This window comes from Homarus americanus, unplaced genomic scaffold (assembly GCF_018991925.1).
Source record: "Homarus americanus isolate GMGI-L3 unplaced genomic scaffold, GMGI_Hamer_2.0 scaffold45698, whole genome shotgun sequence".
Classification (NCBI taxonomy): domain Eukaryota; kingdom Metazoa; phylum Arthropoda; class Malacostraca; order Decapoda; family Nephropidae; genus Homarus; species Homarus americanus.
The window spans coordinates 5,531,682-5,547,592 of NW_024735554.1; the positions used below are offsets into that span (position 1 = coordinate 5,531,682).

The 15,911-nt window shown below is 38.2% G+C and overlaps 1 protein-coding gene across 3 annotated transcripts; it reads right to left on the reverse strand.

Moving 5' to 3' along the window:
• Positions 1–81: 81 nt before the first annotated feature.
• On the reverse strand, positions 82–15,911 carry LOC121871448 (HEAT repeat-containing protein 6-like). Of its 3 annotated transcripts, none has more exons than XM_042373761.1 (18): positions 15,524–15,911; positions 14,381–14,647; positions 12,939–13,406; positions 12,309–12,549; positions 11,538–11,713; positions 10,529–10,534; positions 9,277–9,449; positions 8,621–8,847; positions 7,136–7,365; positions 6,665–6,796; positions 5,728–5,944; positions 5,207–5,337; positions 4,778–4,856; positions 3,932–4,053; positions 3,006–3,289; positions 2,289–2,619; positions 1,560–1,775; positions 82–1,260 (listed from the first exon to the last, which is right to left on the reverse strand). In XM_042373761.1, exons 1-18 carry the CDS (start codon positions 15,683–15,685, stop codon positions 988–990), a joined length of 3,735 nt encoding a protein of 1,244 aa, XP_042229695.1. In that variant the 5' UTR covers positions 15,686–15,911; the 3' UTR covers positions 82–987. The 3 variants fall into 3 exon arrangements, with proteins under 3 accessions (XP_042229695.1, XP_042229694.1, XP_042229696.1); XM_042373760.1 differs by having other exon boundaries at positions 10,529–10,537; XM_042373762.1 differs by lacking the exon at positions 10,529–10,534.

Consider the following 15,911-nt stretch of genomic DNA (forward strand, 5'->3'; position numbering starts at 1 on the left):
AATACAAAAACAAAAACCTAGAATGTCCAAATAAAAAAGGTAAACCTATTAAAACACAAAAGTCAGTAGCAAAACTCCATCTAACATTGTGTCTTTTAATGTTGACAAAGAATATATGAAAATATACATGAACCATATTCCAAGAGTCATATTTAACACTGTTACATACACCATCTACAATGTTTAACTTTCAACTCTTGTACACTCCAACTTGGTGGGTTATAATCCTTCTTCATCATCAATGGATTAGGTTAGCTAGTCCACCATTGCAACATACAATGAAAGAAATAAGTATATAATTAACCTGTTCCATAATAGGTAGGAGTTACAGTACATTCATTTTGTAATTCCTTAACCATGGCATTAATAGTTTGTGTACTGTACATGTATTTATATTTCACTGTAATATAAGTTTACCTCTACAGTAATAAAATAGTACAGCAACAAATGTGGTTAAAATGTTATTATGTCCAATAGTAAATCTTCTTATGTCTAGTATTTATCTTTCACCACAGATGTAAAGATTCATTACACCTAATGATATAAAGGGATATATTCACTACACTTAATGAACAGTAAAGTTAGAGATATAATAAATCATACTGTATAGGTTAACATTTCCATTTATTTTTTAATTGTGATCACATTTTTTTAACATAAGAGTCATATACAAGTGATCAATACTTTATATAAACGAAAAATATAAAATTATGCTTAGTAGAACAAACAATATTTTTAATTTGGGCAACTCCCTATTGCCACACCCTCTACAGCCACACCCACTGCTGCCACACCCTCTACAGCCACACCCACTACTGCCACACCCCCTACCACCACACCCTCTAATAGTCTCAATTTTCTCTTCTCTACAAGAAAATTCTCCGAAACGTCCTGCTGTCCCGGGAGATTTAATAAGAGTTTAAAATAAATATGCAATAGCACCTTTTCACTTACATATACTGTACTGTATACATATAAGCCATAAACTTAGGTAAAGTTGGTAGTTGTGGGAGCAGCAGTCAAACTGTTCAGTATAATCAAGGCCAGCTGTTGTGATTCTGTAAGGGCATCATAACTCAAGAGCTCTTCCACCCTTGACTGAGCTTTAAGAGCGTGTCCTGTTCTCTCCGGGGGTAGAGAGAGATAAGCCTTCTTCAGCAATGGTGTTGCCATATCCTGATGTAGCTGTAACAGTTCACACAGTGACCCAGCATCCTCCAGAGTAAGATGAGTTGATAGTTGACAGATGCCTTCACATATCTGACAACAGACACAACAATGGTTTACAAAATACAAATATACCGTTGCATTATTTCAAATACAGTGCTTGTACAGGTACTATAAATATCCACTGCATTCTGCCTAATGTAGCAGAATAAAAAAAAAGATTACAACCTCTTCTTACTGTTCACAAGAATAATAAGTGGTGCAATTTTTACTAATACAGAAGGCAAAGTGTATGTACACAAAAAAATCCTAACTTTTAAATTATTTAAAAAACAAACCATCAAAAATTGGCATGAGGGTGGGGCTTACTACCACTCCATCCCTGTACAGACCTGATTAATGAGTTCATCCCTATGTCGTATCTCTTGGTAGTCAATAATATTTTGAGCATTATCTAGTCCGTGGAGCAACACCCGCCATATCCCATAATATTCGGATCCAAATTCTTCCCGAGACCTCAGGCTACATATGGCACTACAAGCCTGGATCCTCACTTTGTAGTTCTTGAAGCTTTCCACCAGGTTGCCAAGAGTAGTCAGAACTTGGCTCTGTGGATGTATATAATATGTTAAAGGAACAGTTCTGAGAGTACAATACAAAAAACTGTGCAATGGGTTTACTAAAATCTGGTGAGAGCACACAACATAATTCCTTTAAAGAATTGACTAAATTTATTTCATAATAAGTGGGTATTATAACTAGTTTTTTGTTTCAGCCAAATCTAATTCATTTTGTATTAAGTGAGATGGAAAGGTAGAACAAGTCTTGCAATGAACAAAATTAAGTCATTTAACTTTAATTTGAGAGAAAATGGACCTACCATGAGATCATAATCTTTCATACATGTCATCATCAACACACCTTTATACAGGCATACCCATGTGTGTCAACAATGCCAAAATCTTACAAATATATAATTACAGACTGTGATGACTGCACACAAACATTCAAGTACTGTAGTAAGAAATACAGGTACCTGAATTATGTGTACCACTAAAGTAATCTTTTATTAACTAAACTTCTAATGAATAATAATAATAAACACTATTATCACTCTGTACCCTCCATGGCATGTCAGCAATGGGTAAGCGGCCGCTGCTAAGAATATTTCCAAGGGCACGACAAGCATTCCACCGGGTCTTCATGTTGCTTCCAGTGCTGGAGCAGAGTACCAAAGTGTCTATTGCTTTGGAAACAAGAGGGGCTATGGTGGGGTCAGCTGCTTGTTCAGCCCGAAGGAAACTTGTTATGTTTCCTACACATCGTACACCATGTGGCTTGATCTTATCTTTATCCTTACAAGCTCTGATTCCCACCTCCAAAAGTTGCACAATGAGCATTGGTGATAAGATTTCATTACCAGAACCATGTTCCTGGCACTTCCAACTGTCACTGAAAGGTAAAGATGATCATTTTGTTTCTTGTATACTGTGCCTGTTGAGGTAAAATTAGCCATCTTCACATACAATACTCATAATTCTCTCTACAAACAGGTGACAAATGCTTCACAAACACACCAATCAAACCACTATACAGTACAGTACAATACTGTAGATGGAAATGTTTGGCAAATGTTAAAATGATGTTGAAGGGTCTATAATAATAAAGATAATATAACATACAATAGCTAAAGTTATTTCAGAGTGATTCCCAAAAGATAAAAATGTGTCGGTGATAAATAACCATAACCAGTAAGACTTCCTATAAAACTGCCTATAAAAATTAACCAAGTACAATGGAAGGTGAACCATGGAAGTGAAACTACATGTGAAACTTACACATAAAGTTCAAACACCGAGGACACATTTGCCAGTGCCCATGATGCCAGGAGACGATATCTGTTCACGTTGTTCTCTCTCTGGGTCAACAGATCACACGTCGTCATGACCGTTGCTTGTAAGAGACTCACCCCGCCAGAATTTCCCACAACACCAGGAAAACTGACTATAATGGCCATGATGCGGGCACCGGCCAATCGAAGGTCCGGGTCTTCGTGGGTGACCAGCCACTTGACAGTTTTTATGATCAGGGTTATGCACTCCTCCCCAAGGCTCTCAAAAATCTGGTGAATAAACAAAGAGAAGCTGAGTAATTGTTACCGAGTTACTGCTGGGTGAATAGATGAGACAAGGAGAGATGCTTGAGAGATGAGAGGAGTGGCTGAGAGATGAGAGGAATGGCCGAGAGATGAATGGAATGGCTGAGAGATGAATGGAATGGCTGAAAGATGAGAGGAATGGCTGAAAGATATTAAGTATGGCTGGGAGACAGGAATGGATGAGTGACAAAGAAGAATAGAAGAGATGATGAGAAATGGGTGAGACATGGAGGAATGGGTGTGAGATAAGAAAGAAATAAGTAACATAAGGAGAGGAGGAAGGGCACTTTAGTCTGTTCATTTTGGTTGGATACAGCAGATGAGGGATGATGTCACTGATGCAGGTGTCTGTCCATTAGTTGTAAATCAAGCAGATGGCAAGATGAACAAGGCAGCTCCTTCGCTTCCCAAGGATTTTAGATACACTTATCAAAAACAAAAGGCATTCTGAAGGAAGAATGAAACAATAACAACAAACCCAGTAAATAAGATCATAAAAAACTATCACTATTGATGGCTGCTGTTTAAGTGCTAAAAAATGGGTTAAATAGGAGTCTTGGGAGTAACAAATTACAGTATATAAACTATTTGTATCTTAAAACTCACAGAAGGACTGAAGTGCGTGAGAACAGTTGCAATGGCCACCGTCTGCTTAAGTCGGTCCTCAAGACTTTCCAAAAGAAGAGCATCTCTGTTCCTCCAGTTTACATCTTGTTTCGGAGGATCAACTGACAAAAACAGAAATCTGAATTAATGATAACATACAGATTATTACAATGCTGATTTAATATACAATACTTACAAAAAATATTTGATTTACACATATGACATAGTAACTCGACTCTATTTATAATCCACAAAAGATTTACTAAGGCAGAAGACATCTCCATAAGGACTGTCTCATGCTGTGGGTATCTTCTCTTTCTAAATATCATAACACATTCTACTCTTATTAGTAATTATATTCAAAATATCTCACTTGGGTACATAAACTTGCAAAATGGATTGGCAATAATCTGAATATTCATCGCAACTAAAAAAAAAAATAATCACATCGAGTTACAGGTGTTTTTAGATGCATCACCTTAATCCTGCATACGTATATTGAAGTGTCATTTTGCTAATTACAGAATGCCCCTTCTAAATGTGATGCCTTGTAATATAGTATGCAAATCTTTACAGTGGGAGATCTCGTTCCACTGATATTCTCTACTAATCTAACTTAACCTAATCTAACCGGTGTAAGTTATGCGAAGTGACCAAAAGTATGGGATAGTAGGCCTAGGTATGGGACAGTAGGCCTAGGTATGGGACAGTAGGCCTTGTACAAGAATACAGAAGAAGCAGTAAGGATACACAAGCTGAGAAGAAAAGAAGAAGCAGATCACATACAAGTTGTCTTTATATTTTACACAACCAGTCAATATCAAGAATACTGTAGTCTTCCCTCACCTGCTGGGGCTCCTCCCTTCTCCATACTACCTCTGGACTGCTCTGCTGCTGCCTGCTTGAACAGTATTTGTAGGGGTCCCTGAAAAAGACAACGTTAAACTCATGTCAGATACCATTTTATTTACAACTAATACTATTTTTACCTAAACTTACACCAAATACTTTAACAGTACTTAAATTTGTACGATACTGTACTTCTTTTTACGTAAACATACATCAAATACTTTATAAATTAAATTTATGTCAAACTTACACACCAAATTCTTTTAACTTTTCTCTCTGTGCCTCTTTACCCAAATAGAATAAATAAATAAACTGTGGACACTCATACTGTACACCGTGGGAACTATAATACAGTGTAGGAATTAATAAATCTCCAGCACACTTCCTTCAAAATCATCAAGACCCAAAAAAGGAGATGATAGTTACCTGTAGCACCCAGAGCCACAACTGCTGGACCTGACTGACAGACACACACGAATTGGCCCCCTTGTCCAGGTCAGCCTTAACTGCTCCCAGCAGAGAGCCAAGTAGAATGTAGGCATGTTCCACAACCACACCTGATGAAAGGGTTTATTCATGACAGTGTATTAACAAGAACATCTCTCTACTGTGTGCTGTAACCTTAAAACCTAGTATAGTACACTTTAGAAATGCCATGAGTGAACCTGACACAGTTTCCTATTATACTGTAGTAACATCCCCCACCTCCCCAAAAGGTGAGAAAGAATTCCATACTAATCTAAGTTTTAATATAACTAGTGACAGACCCACTACCTGCCTTACATTCTTTAATATTCAATGGATTGGTAATTGACTGATAGTAAAAATTGAAGCTAGAAACAAACACAGACTTTCCTTGTTTTCCTGTCATTATTTTGTCCAACTGAGGTGTTCATATACTATAAAAAAATCTCTGAAAGTCTTATTATCTATATCTTGTATCTTACCAGGGTCTGGGGACATGAATGCTGGATCAAAACCTTCTCCAGCTTCAAATTTCTTATGAGAATCAGGTGCCAAGTCCGTCATTTTTGGATGGAAAGGTTCTCGTACAGCTTCACTACACACAGTGATGACGTGTTGGATCAAGGGCAGACTCTGATGGATGATGTTCAGGTGTTCGCTCACTAAAGCACTCAACACCTTAAGTGACTGAAGCTGAACCTGAGTTAAAAATAAAGCTATTAGACAAGGGAAGTCAATTACTGAAGGAAAATCATTACTCATTCTATTTCTGATTCAACTCAACTTATTTATACCTAAACAATAACTTTCCACAAACAAGATAGGGCAGCCCTACAAACCCTGGCCTAGGAGGGGGTGTTACTAGCCCTACAACCCTGGCCTAGGAGGGGGTGTTACTAGCCCTACAACCCTGGCCTAGGAGGGGGTGTTACTAGCCCTACAACCCTGGCCTAGGAGGGGGTGTTACTAGCCCTACAAACCCTGGCCTAGGAGGGGGTGTTACTAGCCCTACAAACCCTGGCCTAGGAGGGAGTGTTACTAGCCCTACAACCCTGGCCTCGGAGGGGGTGTTACTAGCCCTACAACCCTGGCCTCGGAGGGGGTGTTACTAGCCCTACAACCCTGGCCTAGGAGGGGGTGTTACTAGCCCTACAACCCTGGCCTAGGAGGGGGTGTTACTAGCCCTACAACCCTGGCCTAGGAGGGGGTGTTACTAGCCCTACAACCCTGGCCTAGATAGTAGGATGCATCAAACCCCGAGAAGATGACTTACTCGTAAGTTTAAACGTGGTATCAGTTACTATGTACAGTATCTATGTAGCTGTGGTCAGTGAGCTGGGAATATTTTAGTTAAACTGTCAATACTTCCTACTCTTAGTGATTAAATTGTGTCCAGTATAACAATAACTAACATCTTACCTGGATAAAGATGCCCCTCACAGCTTCATGGTCTGGCGTCAACAAGGAGTCAACACAACGCTGTATTAACCACGACACCATAGACTTATCCTGGGCGTTATCTTCAGTCTTCTCTTCTTCGTCCTCACTTAACTGAAATACAAACTAACTTAGGAATTTGCTAAGTGACTCTAAGGCACATATTAAATGCACACATTAACTCATATCTATTTATACCAATTTGACATGAAATCCACACTACACTACACAGTACTGTACTGTACTCTCAAATTCTCACTTCCAAATATTTTTTTCTTATTTATTAATTATCCAAATATAAAGGCTAAATTAAACTCTCAAGCTTAATACCATTTACTATCTGTAGAATAAAGTACTGTACAGTACAGTAATCATATATTTACCGTATTTAACTTAGCCACATTAATGTTAATGAAAATACAGTAATCTATTTCAATAAAATCCTGTCCTCACCAAATTCATTTTCTCCATTTCACTTTTCAAATTAGTTTCAGCTTCATCTTCCTCTTGGCCCGGCAGCTCTTCTTCCATAACCGGTGGAGGCAGGACCTCTGGTGGACACGTCAGAGTGGGAGGGGCTGGAGTCTGGAACCTAATCAGTAAGTGTTGTAGTTCTGCTACTTGTGGCTTGATCATCAGCACGCTCACCATCACAGAGAAGGCATTGGCACGGACCACAGCCTCTAATATGGGTTAACAAAAATAAAGAATGTCTATTAAGTACAGTATAAAATTTTCAACAGTGACAGCAGATTTATCCAAACAACAACTACAATACTACAGGTGGTGCAATATAACCCAAAGAAATATACAAGCCTTGGGTCCACCATCCCCTTATTACTACGTAAGGTGTAATCATTAATATATCAAAAGATATCACAGTAACTACCTTGAACATGCACTCACCACATGGGTTATAACAATACACAACAAAATAACAAACAACATATGTATACCAAAAATCCATGTTTGCACTCATTACTGCTCAGAGAGAAAGTGATAACATCCCCAGTGAGTAAAACCCCTTTAAACACAGTACATTTGTCAGACTTTAAGTCTGATCATACTGTACTTAGACAGTATTTTATCACTAACTTTCACATTATTTTCCATTTCCTTGCAGATACTGAATTAATGTAGATAAGAGTATGATGAAGCATTGCACACACAAAAATGAAAAATAGGCAAGTGTGGAAGTGAAAGTAGGTCCCATAAGCATGTTGTGCATCAATAGTGTAGGAACTGTGGTACTGTACTATAGCAGCCTGGCATGAACAGCAACCTTTAGTGATTCTGTAGCCAGTCCGGAGACTAAGTGAATAGTGCACCTAAATAGGAATTACAGAGAAGTCAAATGAACCAATTCAAATTAAAAAAGTTATATCAGAGACAATGAATCAATCTCTCAGATCATTCCAATGTTTCAAATGTGTTCTCCATGCTTTTTAAGATGGTCCATCACAGAGAATTTCATCTTCATTCATTTTCTACTTTCACACAAAATTTTTCTCACTGTACACTGCCTTGCAGCTCACACCACCACCACATTCCTATTTAAATACAAGATTAATGGCAAGGCATGTCATAAATCTACCTCTCATCCTCCTACATTCCCCTGCACAGTAAGGTCCAACTTGAGGATCAATGCGTGTACTTGGGAAAATGTCTTTTAAGTGAATCCTTGCTAAATGGGATCCATTTTCCTATAGGATCCCATGTTAAAAGCTGAATTGGTTTGCAACCCCCAAATTCCCAACCCAACAATCCATATAATAAACCAGGATGTGCTCCAGCATCTACACATAAACATTGAAGGATATGAGCAACTCATTATTAAGACAAAAGGTGTAGCTGACAAATGCAGGAAAGGTGTGACAGTATCTGAGGAGCATACAACAGATACAGTAAAATACTTAACAAAGACTCGACAGTACTGACCTTTGTACCTCATAAAATACTTCACATGAGTGACAAGTTTGGTTAATAACCCTGGTTTAAGGTTGGAATAGTTAACATTTTCAACAAGCAACTCAATTGTTTTCAGAGTTCTAACAAGGGCACCAGGAAACTTTTCTGAGAGCAGGGCGAGTGCCAGACAACGATGAAGCTCCCGCAGACTGGTGCCGAGCTGGTGACCCAGTGTGGTGTATGAACTCTTTCCCTCACTGTAATACAATGTACATTTTGTAAAACTTCTGATCAAATAAAAATATATGAAACTAAACTTATTAAAAGAAAAACATCGAAGGTTACATTCCTTATAAAATTGTTAAGATCGGTCAGACAAGAAGCTAATGTAAATTTTTTGTCATTACGTTACACCAAAATGCTCGTGTAACTGGCATACTGTACTGTACTATACATGCTTTAGTAAAATACTAATTCCCCAAGTGACTCTCCTACTTGGACATACTGTACATTCTGTATAGTACAGGTATATAGTAAAAAGAGACCTAAATACAAATACATACAGTAATTAATCAAAGTTAAACAGAAAGGAAGACAGTCATCCATTACGACAAATACAAAGTCAACTTCATAAACAAATATGCACCTCCTAATATAGTGAACTTATACAATATTACTGAACTCACTTCTCAACAGCAAGGGTGAGGACTTGTGAGGAATCCAAGAGAAAAGTGTTTATGACTTGGAGTGATGCCATTCTCACAGAGGGAGACGGGTCCTTCAACACACTCGTCATCAAGGATGGCGTCTGACACATTAAAGGTGGCCAGTAGCTGAACTTGTGTTGCTTACCCACTTTCTGAATAATAAACTTTATTATAATTAACCATCAAGGACACCAATGAACAATGCAGGTAGTAATACTGTACCTAATTAACTCAGATTGGAAGATTTTATCCTACCATTATTTCATGCATGACATCCAAACAATAGCCACCCAATAAAACAAAATAATAAAATAAAACTTCAAATCAAAGACTGAATTTCAGCGGTGGCTCGTCTATTTGGGCTGAAGCTCTACCACTGTACAGTACTGGCAGACGTACGAGAGGAAGATGAGGGACGAGGGAAAGAAAAATAACACATTATCACCGAGACAATTTTATTTATTTTTTTTAACGATTAGCCCACCCGGACACAGGTCACTGACCCACATCGGGGCCTGGGGTTGAAAATGTAGTAATAATAATAATAATTCATAGTAAATAAATTTTATAATAACAATGATAACAATAATATAATAATAACACTAATAATAATAATAATAATAATAATAATAATAATAATAATAATAAAGAACTATAAAGAAATACAAAAATCAAAAAAAGATCAACAGTGAGAAGTGATATACTGTATGTATGTTGTGATGTCAATAGTAAGAGAAACAATTGAGACCCTGCAATTGTGTGTAAATGAGGCAGAAAGTCAGATCAGCAACCTGGGACTTGGTCATAATTTTTGTGATGCCATATGGCAGCAGGGTCTACCATTAGACAACACATTATGCTTCCAATATCTTCCCAGGTGGTAGTACCTCCCTGTTTGATAGCTGCCTACTACCTGCGTGCAATATGACGGTACAGAAATATAAAACAACTGTAAAAAAAAAAAGATGTGAAATAATGGATAATCTGTTAAGAGGATAAAATATTATGTGGTAGATATGGTAAAAGAGGTGTGCATGACCGTGAAGCTCCATTTGCATCGTATGTGAGGAAGTAGAGGTAACTATTGTAATGCAAACAGTCCCACGAATAATACAAACAGGAAACACCAAAGTGTCATTCAACACATATGCATACAAATACTGTACCATTAAAACAGAACAATACAGAATGTAATTACTAACATGCCATTAAGTGCTTGAGGTGACTTTACCTTACTCTCCTTGGTGAAAGCAAAGGAATAAAAAGAGTGACAATATATTAGTTACAACACAATATGTCAGTTATACTGTATGATAATATGACTACGATTATACTGTTTTGCCCAAGTTATTGATCCAACCATGACCACGATTATACTGTTTTGTCCAAGTTATTGATCCAACCATGACCACGATTATACTGTTTTGTCCAAGTTATTGATCCAACCATGACCACGATTATACTGTTTTGTCCAAGTTATTGATCCAACCATGACCACGATTATACTGTTTTGTCCAAGTTATTGATCCAACCATGACCACGATTATACTGTTTTGTCCAAGTTATTGCTTTATCGATGCACTAAAATTCCCCATAACTTTTCAGATATCTTGATGATATACATTCATTCATTCAAAGAAAAAAAAGGACAATAAATGATAATGTCAGGATCAATAGCAGGAGTTTATACTTGTAAAATCCTTAAAAATATATAGTGTGTTCCCAGCCATGTTAGTTAACATAATGCAACGTCCTCGTGCTTAACTCAGTAAAATAGTCTTCATCAAGTACTGTGCCTCTAAACAAAATAAATAATACTGATCCCGACATAAGATCAACTGACTATCGGAATGCTACTCTAATTATCGATCAGTGTGAGTACAAGTTCTTATATCTTCCATCAGTCTCATACAGACCATCCCAGGGAGAACATTAAAGTTGTCACAATTCACACAAGATATGTAGGTATTAACCCTTAACCCCTTCACTGGTGGGTAAGATTCCCACTGATGATGGAAGCCATCATTGAAGGGTTGATATAACACTTGTGCTGGCAGGAAGCTTCAACAGACAATAAGGGTTATCATTTCATTTTGCTATTTCAATTTCAGAAAAAATAAGTAAAGACTTAGAAAAATTAATTGATTTTCAGCAATGTCTACTCACACATTAGAATAAAGACACTGAATAATGGTAAATATTAATATCAAAAAGTAAAATATAATCGACACCGAACTTACATCAATGACAGCATTTATGGCCTGAAGTGAGCACTGACGAGTTCGAGCCATTAAAGTTGTCTCCTTTTCTCCTCCTCCATCGAAGTCAGAGAAGTCAGTCTCAGAGCCACTGACACGCGCTTCTACAAAACTCTCATCTTGAGAAAACAGTTCTGGTGAATGCTCGGCCTCAAGTGCTAAGTGAGAAAACAAAAAAATAATGAAGTCCACCAAACTAAAGCAAAAAATATGCAGTTCCCAAATAGCTTAAAAATTACAATGAGACTAGACAGTATACCCTAATGATATACTGTACTCACTCAGCAATTGCTAGAGAATAGTACCGTAGTCACTAGTCAGGTCTGGAAGTGTACAGCTGAAGCAGGCAGTAGCCCACACCACTCCCACAGTAGTCATGTTACATCATCAGATGGACAAGTAAATATTGGCAGTAATTGCAGCTCTTTATGTTTCATCACAATGTGGACAAATAGTTTGGTGGTAACTATGGAATGTTGAGGTCATCATCATCAATATTTTATGGTCAATTTCTACACTTGCGCAGGTTAGACAATGTTACCTGATGGCAGCCCTCCATACTGCACGTTCTCTTACAGCCTCTTATCACATTCTTAACTCTGTCATTTCTTAGAACCTCTCCCCAGGTCTTCCTTGGCCTACCCCTGACTCTCCTCTCCTCCTGCCTTTACCTCTATACAAAATTTTGCCAATACTCTCAATATCCGACCAGTTTTTTTAAAAGTTAAAGGTTAATTGGAAAAATCATCTCACCTGAAGCAGAAATATTAATTGTCTCCTCTTCTTTGTTATGTATCTGCTTCCCTCTGGCCCACTGAGGTTTAAGAGAGACACTAGCGAGGGCAGTTGCTGGTGGGGGTCCTCGCAACCCTAGACCCAGACCATCCACAGCCGCCACCAGGGGACATGGACGACCCTCACAGTCTGAGGTGGACCGTGATGGCTGGGCTCGTTTTCGACGAAGTCTTTTACGACGATTTCGATTGGTGTAATTCTGTAAGAAAAGAAGCATGCTGGTGTAGATCGGACCTCAAGGCCAGTATTCTTTGTTATTTACTTTAAAAAAAATTATTTTTCATGTCAGTCTTCCCTAGAGTACATTATACCATTTATTTTATCTTTCCTATCATTTAGTCTATTAAAATAGTAATAATACTGTACAAAAATAATAATAGTGTGTAGAAGAGAGTTGCCAGAGAGGAAATATCTGGAAGTTTAACTTACCTAACAAAATTATTATTCAGTGTTGAGAATATATTGTAAAGTGTATGATATATCAAAGTTAATATACTGTACAGTACTGTATAATAAAACAACATGAAGAATCTCTAAGTATGCATTATAAAACACTGAGGGCAGTAAAAAAACACAATTACTACTTACTCTGGAGGAAGAATCACTATCCATGCCAGATGAGAGAGGAATATCCACCTCTGGGCTGGTTGTGTGCTTGACAAGTTCATTATGAGCAAAACCTGGCAACCCATAGAACACAAATGGACGGCAAGCACTGACAATAATATTACCCAATACGTCATTTGGAGCACACACAACCAGATTGTATAGAACACTTAGAGCAGATGCGACCAGGTGTAAATACAACTTATGTGAACACACGTCTGGGCTGGGTAATGGTTGTTTTAAAACATATATAACAATTCTCTGAATGCTAGACACCACTGCTGCTGGGAAGATCTCTTCATTGTGCTGACGAGCTTCAGCAACCACTTCTGGGGTGACATAAGTCAACAGGTGAAGACACTGCATTGCTAGTGCACGGTTACGGCACGAAGAACCGGACTCTAGTGTGTAGATGAGTGAACCCTTACTTCCAGCCAGACTCAGGTAAATCTAAGGAAGAAATACACAAAGTATGTCAAGTGGCTGATATACTTCAGCAGTCATTTTGTTACAGTTTATAAAATGGTAGAAAATGTTAAACTGTAACTCAGCCTCAGCTGGTTGGTCCTGTTAATGTGAGGCATGGCAATAGAGACCACACTGGGTCCCCAGTGAGCAGCAGATGCTTCAGCTTAAGATCACCCACAACAGTCAGCAGTGCTTGGAGACATACAGTACTGTACATCTGTTATATCAGGTAAGCAGCTGATGACTAAATTCATTACAGTAAATTGACTCTGATATAAATAAAACAGCCATAGCTGGCAAGAAGTGAGCAATTTACATATACGTACTAGGTAGACAGCTGTTTATTACACCAACCACAAGAAGGTAACCACTGCTTCACAACCATCAACAAATAGGAGGAAATTGCAATGAAGTGGGATGGTTGATTGCTTTATCAGCCCTTAACTGGCAGTCTGTTTCCCTAAACACACCATTAACATAAAAGATACAGTTTGTCCTTGTGAAAATCAATGAAATATTTAGAATGGACAGTTTTAGCAATCACAGTACAGCATTAATCTTACTCTCACAACCAAGACCAATGGTTATAACTTACCATAAATTATCATCAGTCACAATTAATTAAGGATTCACAAATGCAACATGAATGATAATACACAAATAACAATAACAAAGGGTGATTCATAAATTTGTAACCACTGTAATGGTGAAAAAAATACAATAACAGTAACCTGTAATGTTTTTTTATTTAAAATTATTTTTACACAATTACACAGGAAATAAAGTGTCACAACTCAATGTTCCTCTAAAGTGACTGTGTCAACCATTTTCACAAATCAAGAATCTGAGGCGCAGAAAATATTTCACCGTGACAGTGGTAACAAACATATGAATCACCCTGGCATTTACCAACAATTAGCTCTTAATAATAATATACTTAAAAGAGTAGACCTCACCTCCTCAGCATGGTCAGGAGCATCTCTCAGGGCATCTGCCAGAGCTCGTAATATTTGATGGACGGTTTGCCAGCCATCTACGTCCCTCTCATGATAGTGAAGAGCAGAGCTGAGCCAGGCAATGATCTTATCTAGTATTAATGATGGCAGGCTTGTGCTGCCCTGCCGTCTGAGGAGAGAGGCGAGGAGCTGCGATGTCTGCCTCACCAAGGCACTCTTGGGGCTCACAATACCAGACACACAGTGCTCAACCAACGAGTGAATTTGCTGAGGAGGAAATAGAGAGGATGAATAACTCTTAAAATGTTATGTCAGAGTCAGTAAATAATATAGGCACCAAATTTGTAGCTCGTTTAAACGGTCTGTCAAATATTAATTTTTTTGTGAATACTGTACTACAATACTGTACTACAATACTGTACCCATTACTTTTAATTAAAGAAAAAATATACAACACACAACAAATTTTTATAATGCTGAACCGGTCCGACCAATTACCCAAATGTAGCAAAATATAGCCGGAATGAAGTCAAATAATGGTCCTAGATGACTAAATTGGACTGCCAATCATTTCTCGACTAGTATTTGGTGTCACAAAGTCACAAAAAATTGGAAAACTTACTTTAATCTGAGTTAATACATCGCGCGCATGTACCGAGGGAGCGAGGAATTACCCAAATGAAGCCGCAATGAAGTCAATTGATGGTCGTACAAGCGTAATTTGGGCTGTGAATCACTTCTCGATTATTATTTGGTGTCATAAAGTCACAAAAAAATGGTAAACTTAATTTAATCTGAGTTGTGTTGTGTTAGGTTTGGTTAGGTTAGGTTAGGTTAGGTACATGCACTCGATCTATTAACTCAGATTAAATTAAGTTTACCAATTTTTTGTGACTTTCTGACACAAAATACTAGTCAAGAAGTGATTGGCAGTCCGATTTATTCATCCAGGACCATTATTTGACTTCATTCCGGCTACATTTGGGTAATTAGTTGGACCGAGAGGTAAAATCTAACAAGAGTAGTCCAGCCTTAGCACCAACTTGAGATAATGTCTCCAAACAAAAGCTTTCTTACCTCGATAATAAAAAAAAAGCACAAGAAACATATTTTGCATACCATCACTAAACATAATAGTCTTACCCGGTGATCATAGACTACCCTGAGCTTGGCGCTACACTGACTCAGTTCACTCAGCGTGGTGGCCAGGCTCACCTCCTCTCCCGGTGACCTCGGGGCCTCTTGTACCCTCAACAGCAGGGTCACCAGGTCACTCCACTTCCCCTGGGTCTTCTGGGAGGCCATAGTATCAACCAGTCACACTCGTACCGTCACAATACTCTCTGGCAGTCCACAACTCTCACTCCGAAAAAGTTATCCCTCACAGTTTTCTGGGCTCCCCCTTAATTAATTTTGTTTAATCTGACCAATCTCCTGGGCACTTTGGAGCCATGTGTTATTGATAGTTCGAGATTCACGTTATAAACGAGGCGTTACTTTGACCTGGACGCCGACGGTCTGTTGTGGTCGC

What these genes read in the sequence shown, in the direction of transcription:
- LOC121871448 (XM_042373760.1), bottom strand. Translation starts at nt 15,685, where the DNA reads ATGGCCTCCCAGAAGACCCAGGGGAAGTGGAGTGACCTGGTGACCCTG. An exon ending in ATAGTGATTCTTCCTCCAGA is followed by an intron (nt 12,550 to 12,938) that starts GTAAGTAGTAAT and finishes CTTTTCTTACAG; the next exon opens with AATTACACCAATCGAAATCG. An exon ending in TTGCTGACATGCCATGGAGG is followed by an intron (nt 1,776 to 2,288) that starts GTACAGAGTGAT and finishes ATACATCCACAG; the next exon opens with AGCCAAGTTCTGACTACTCT.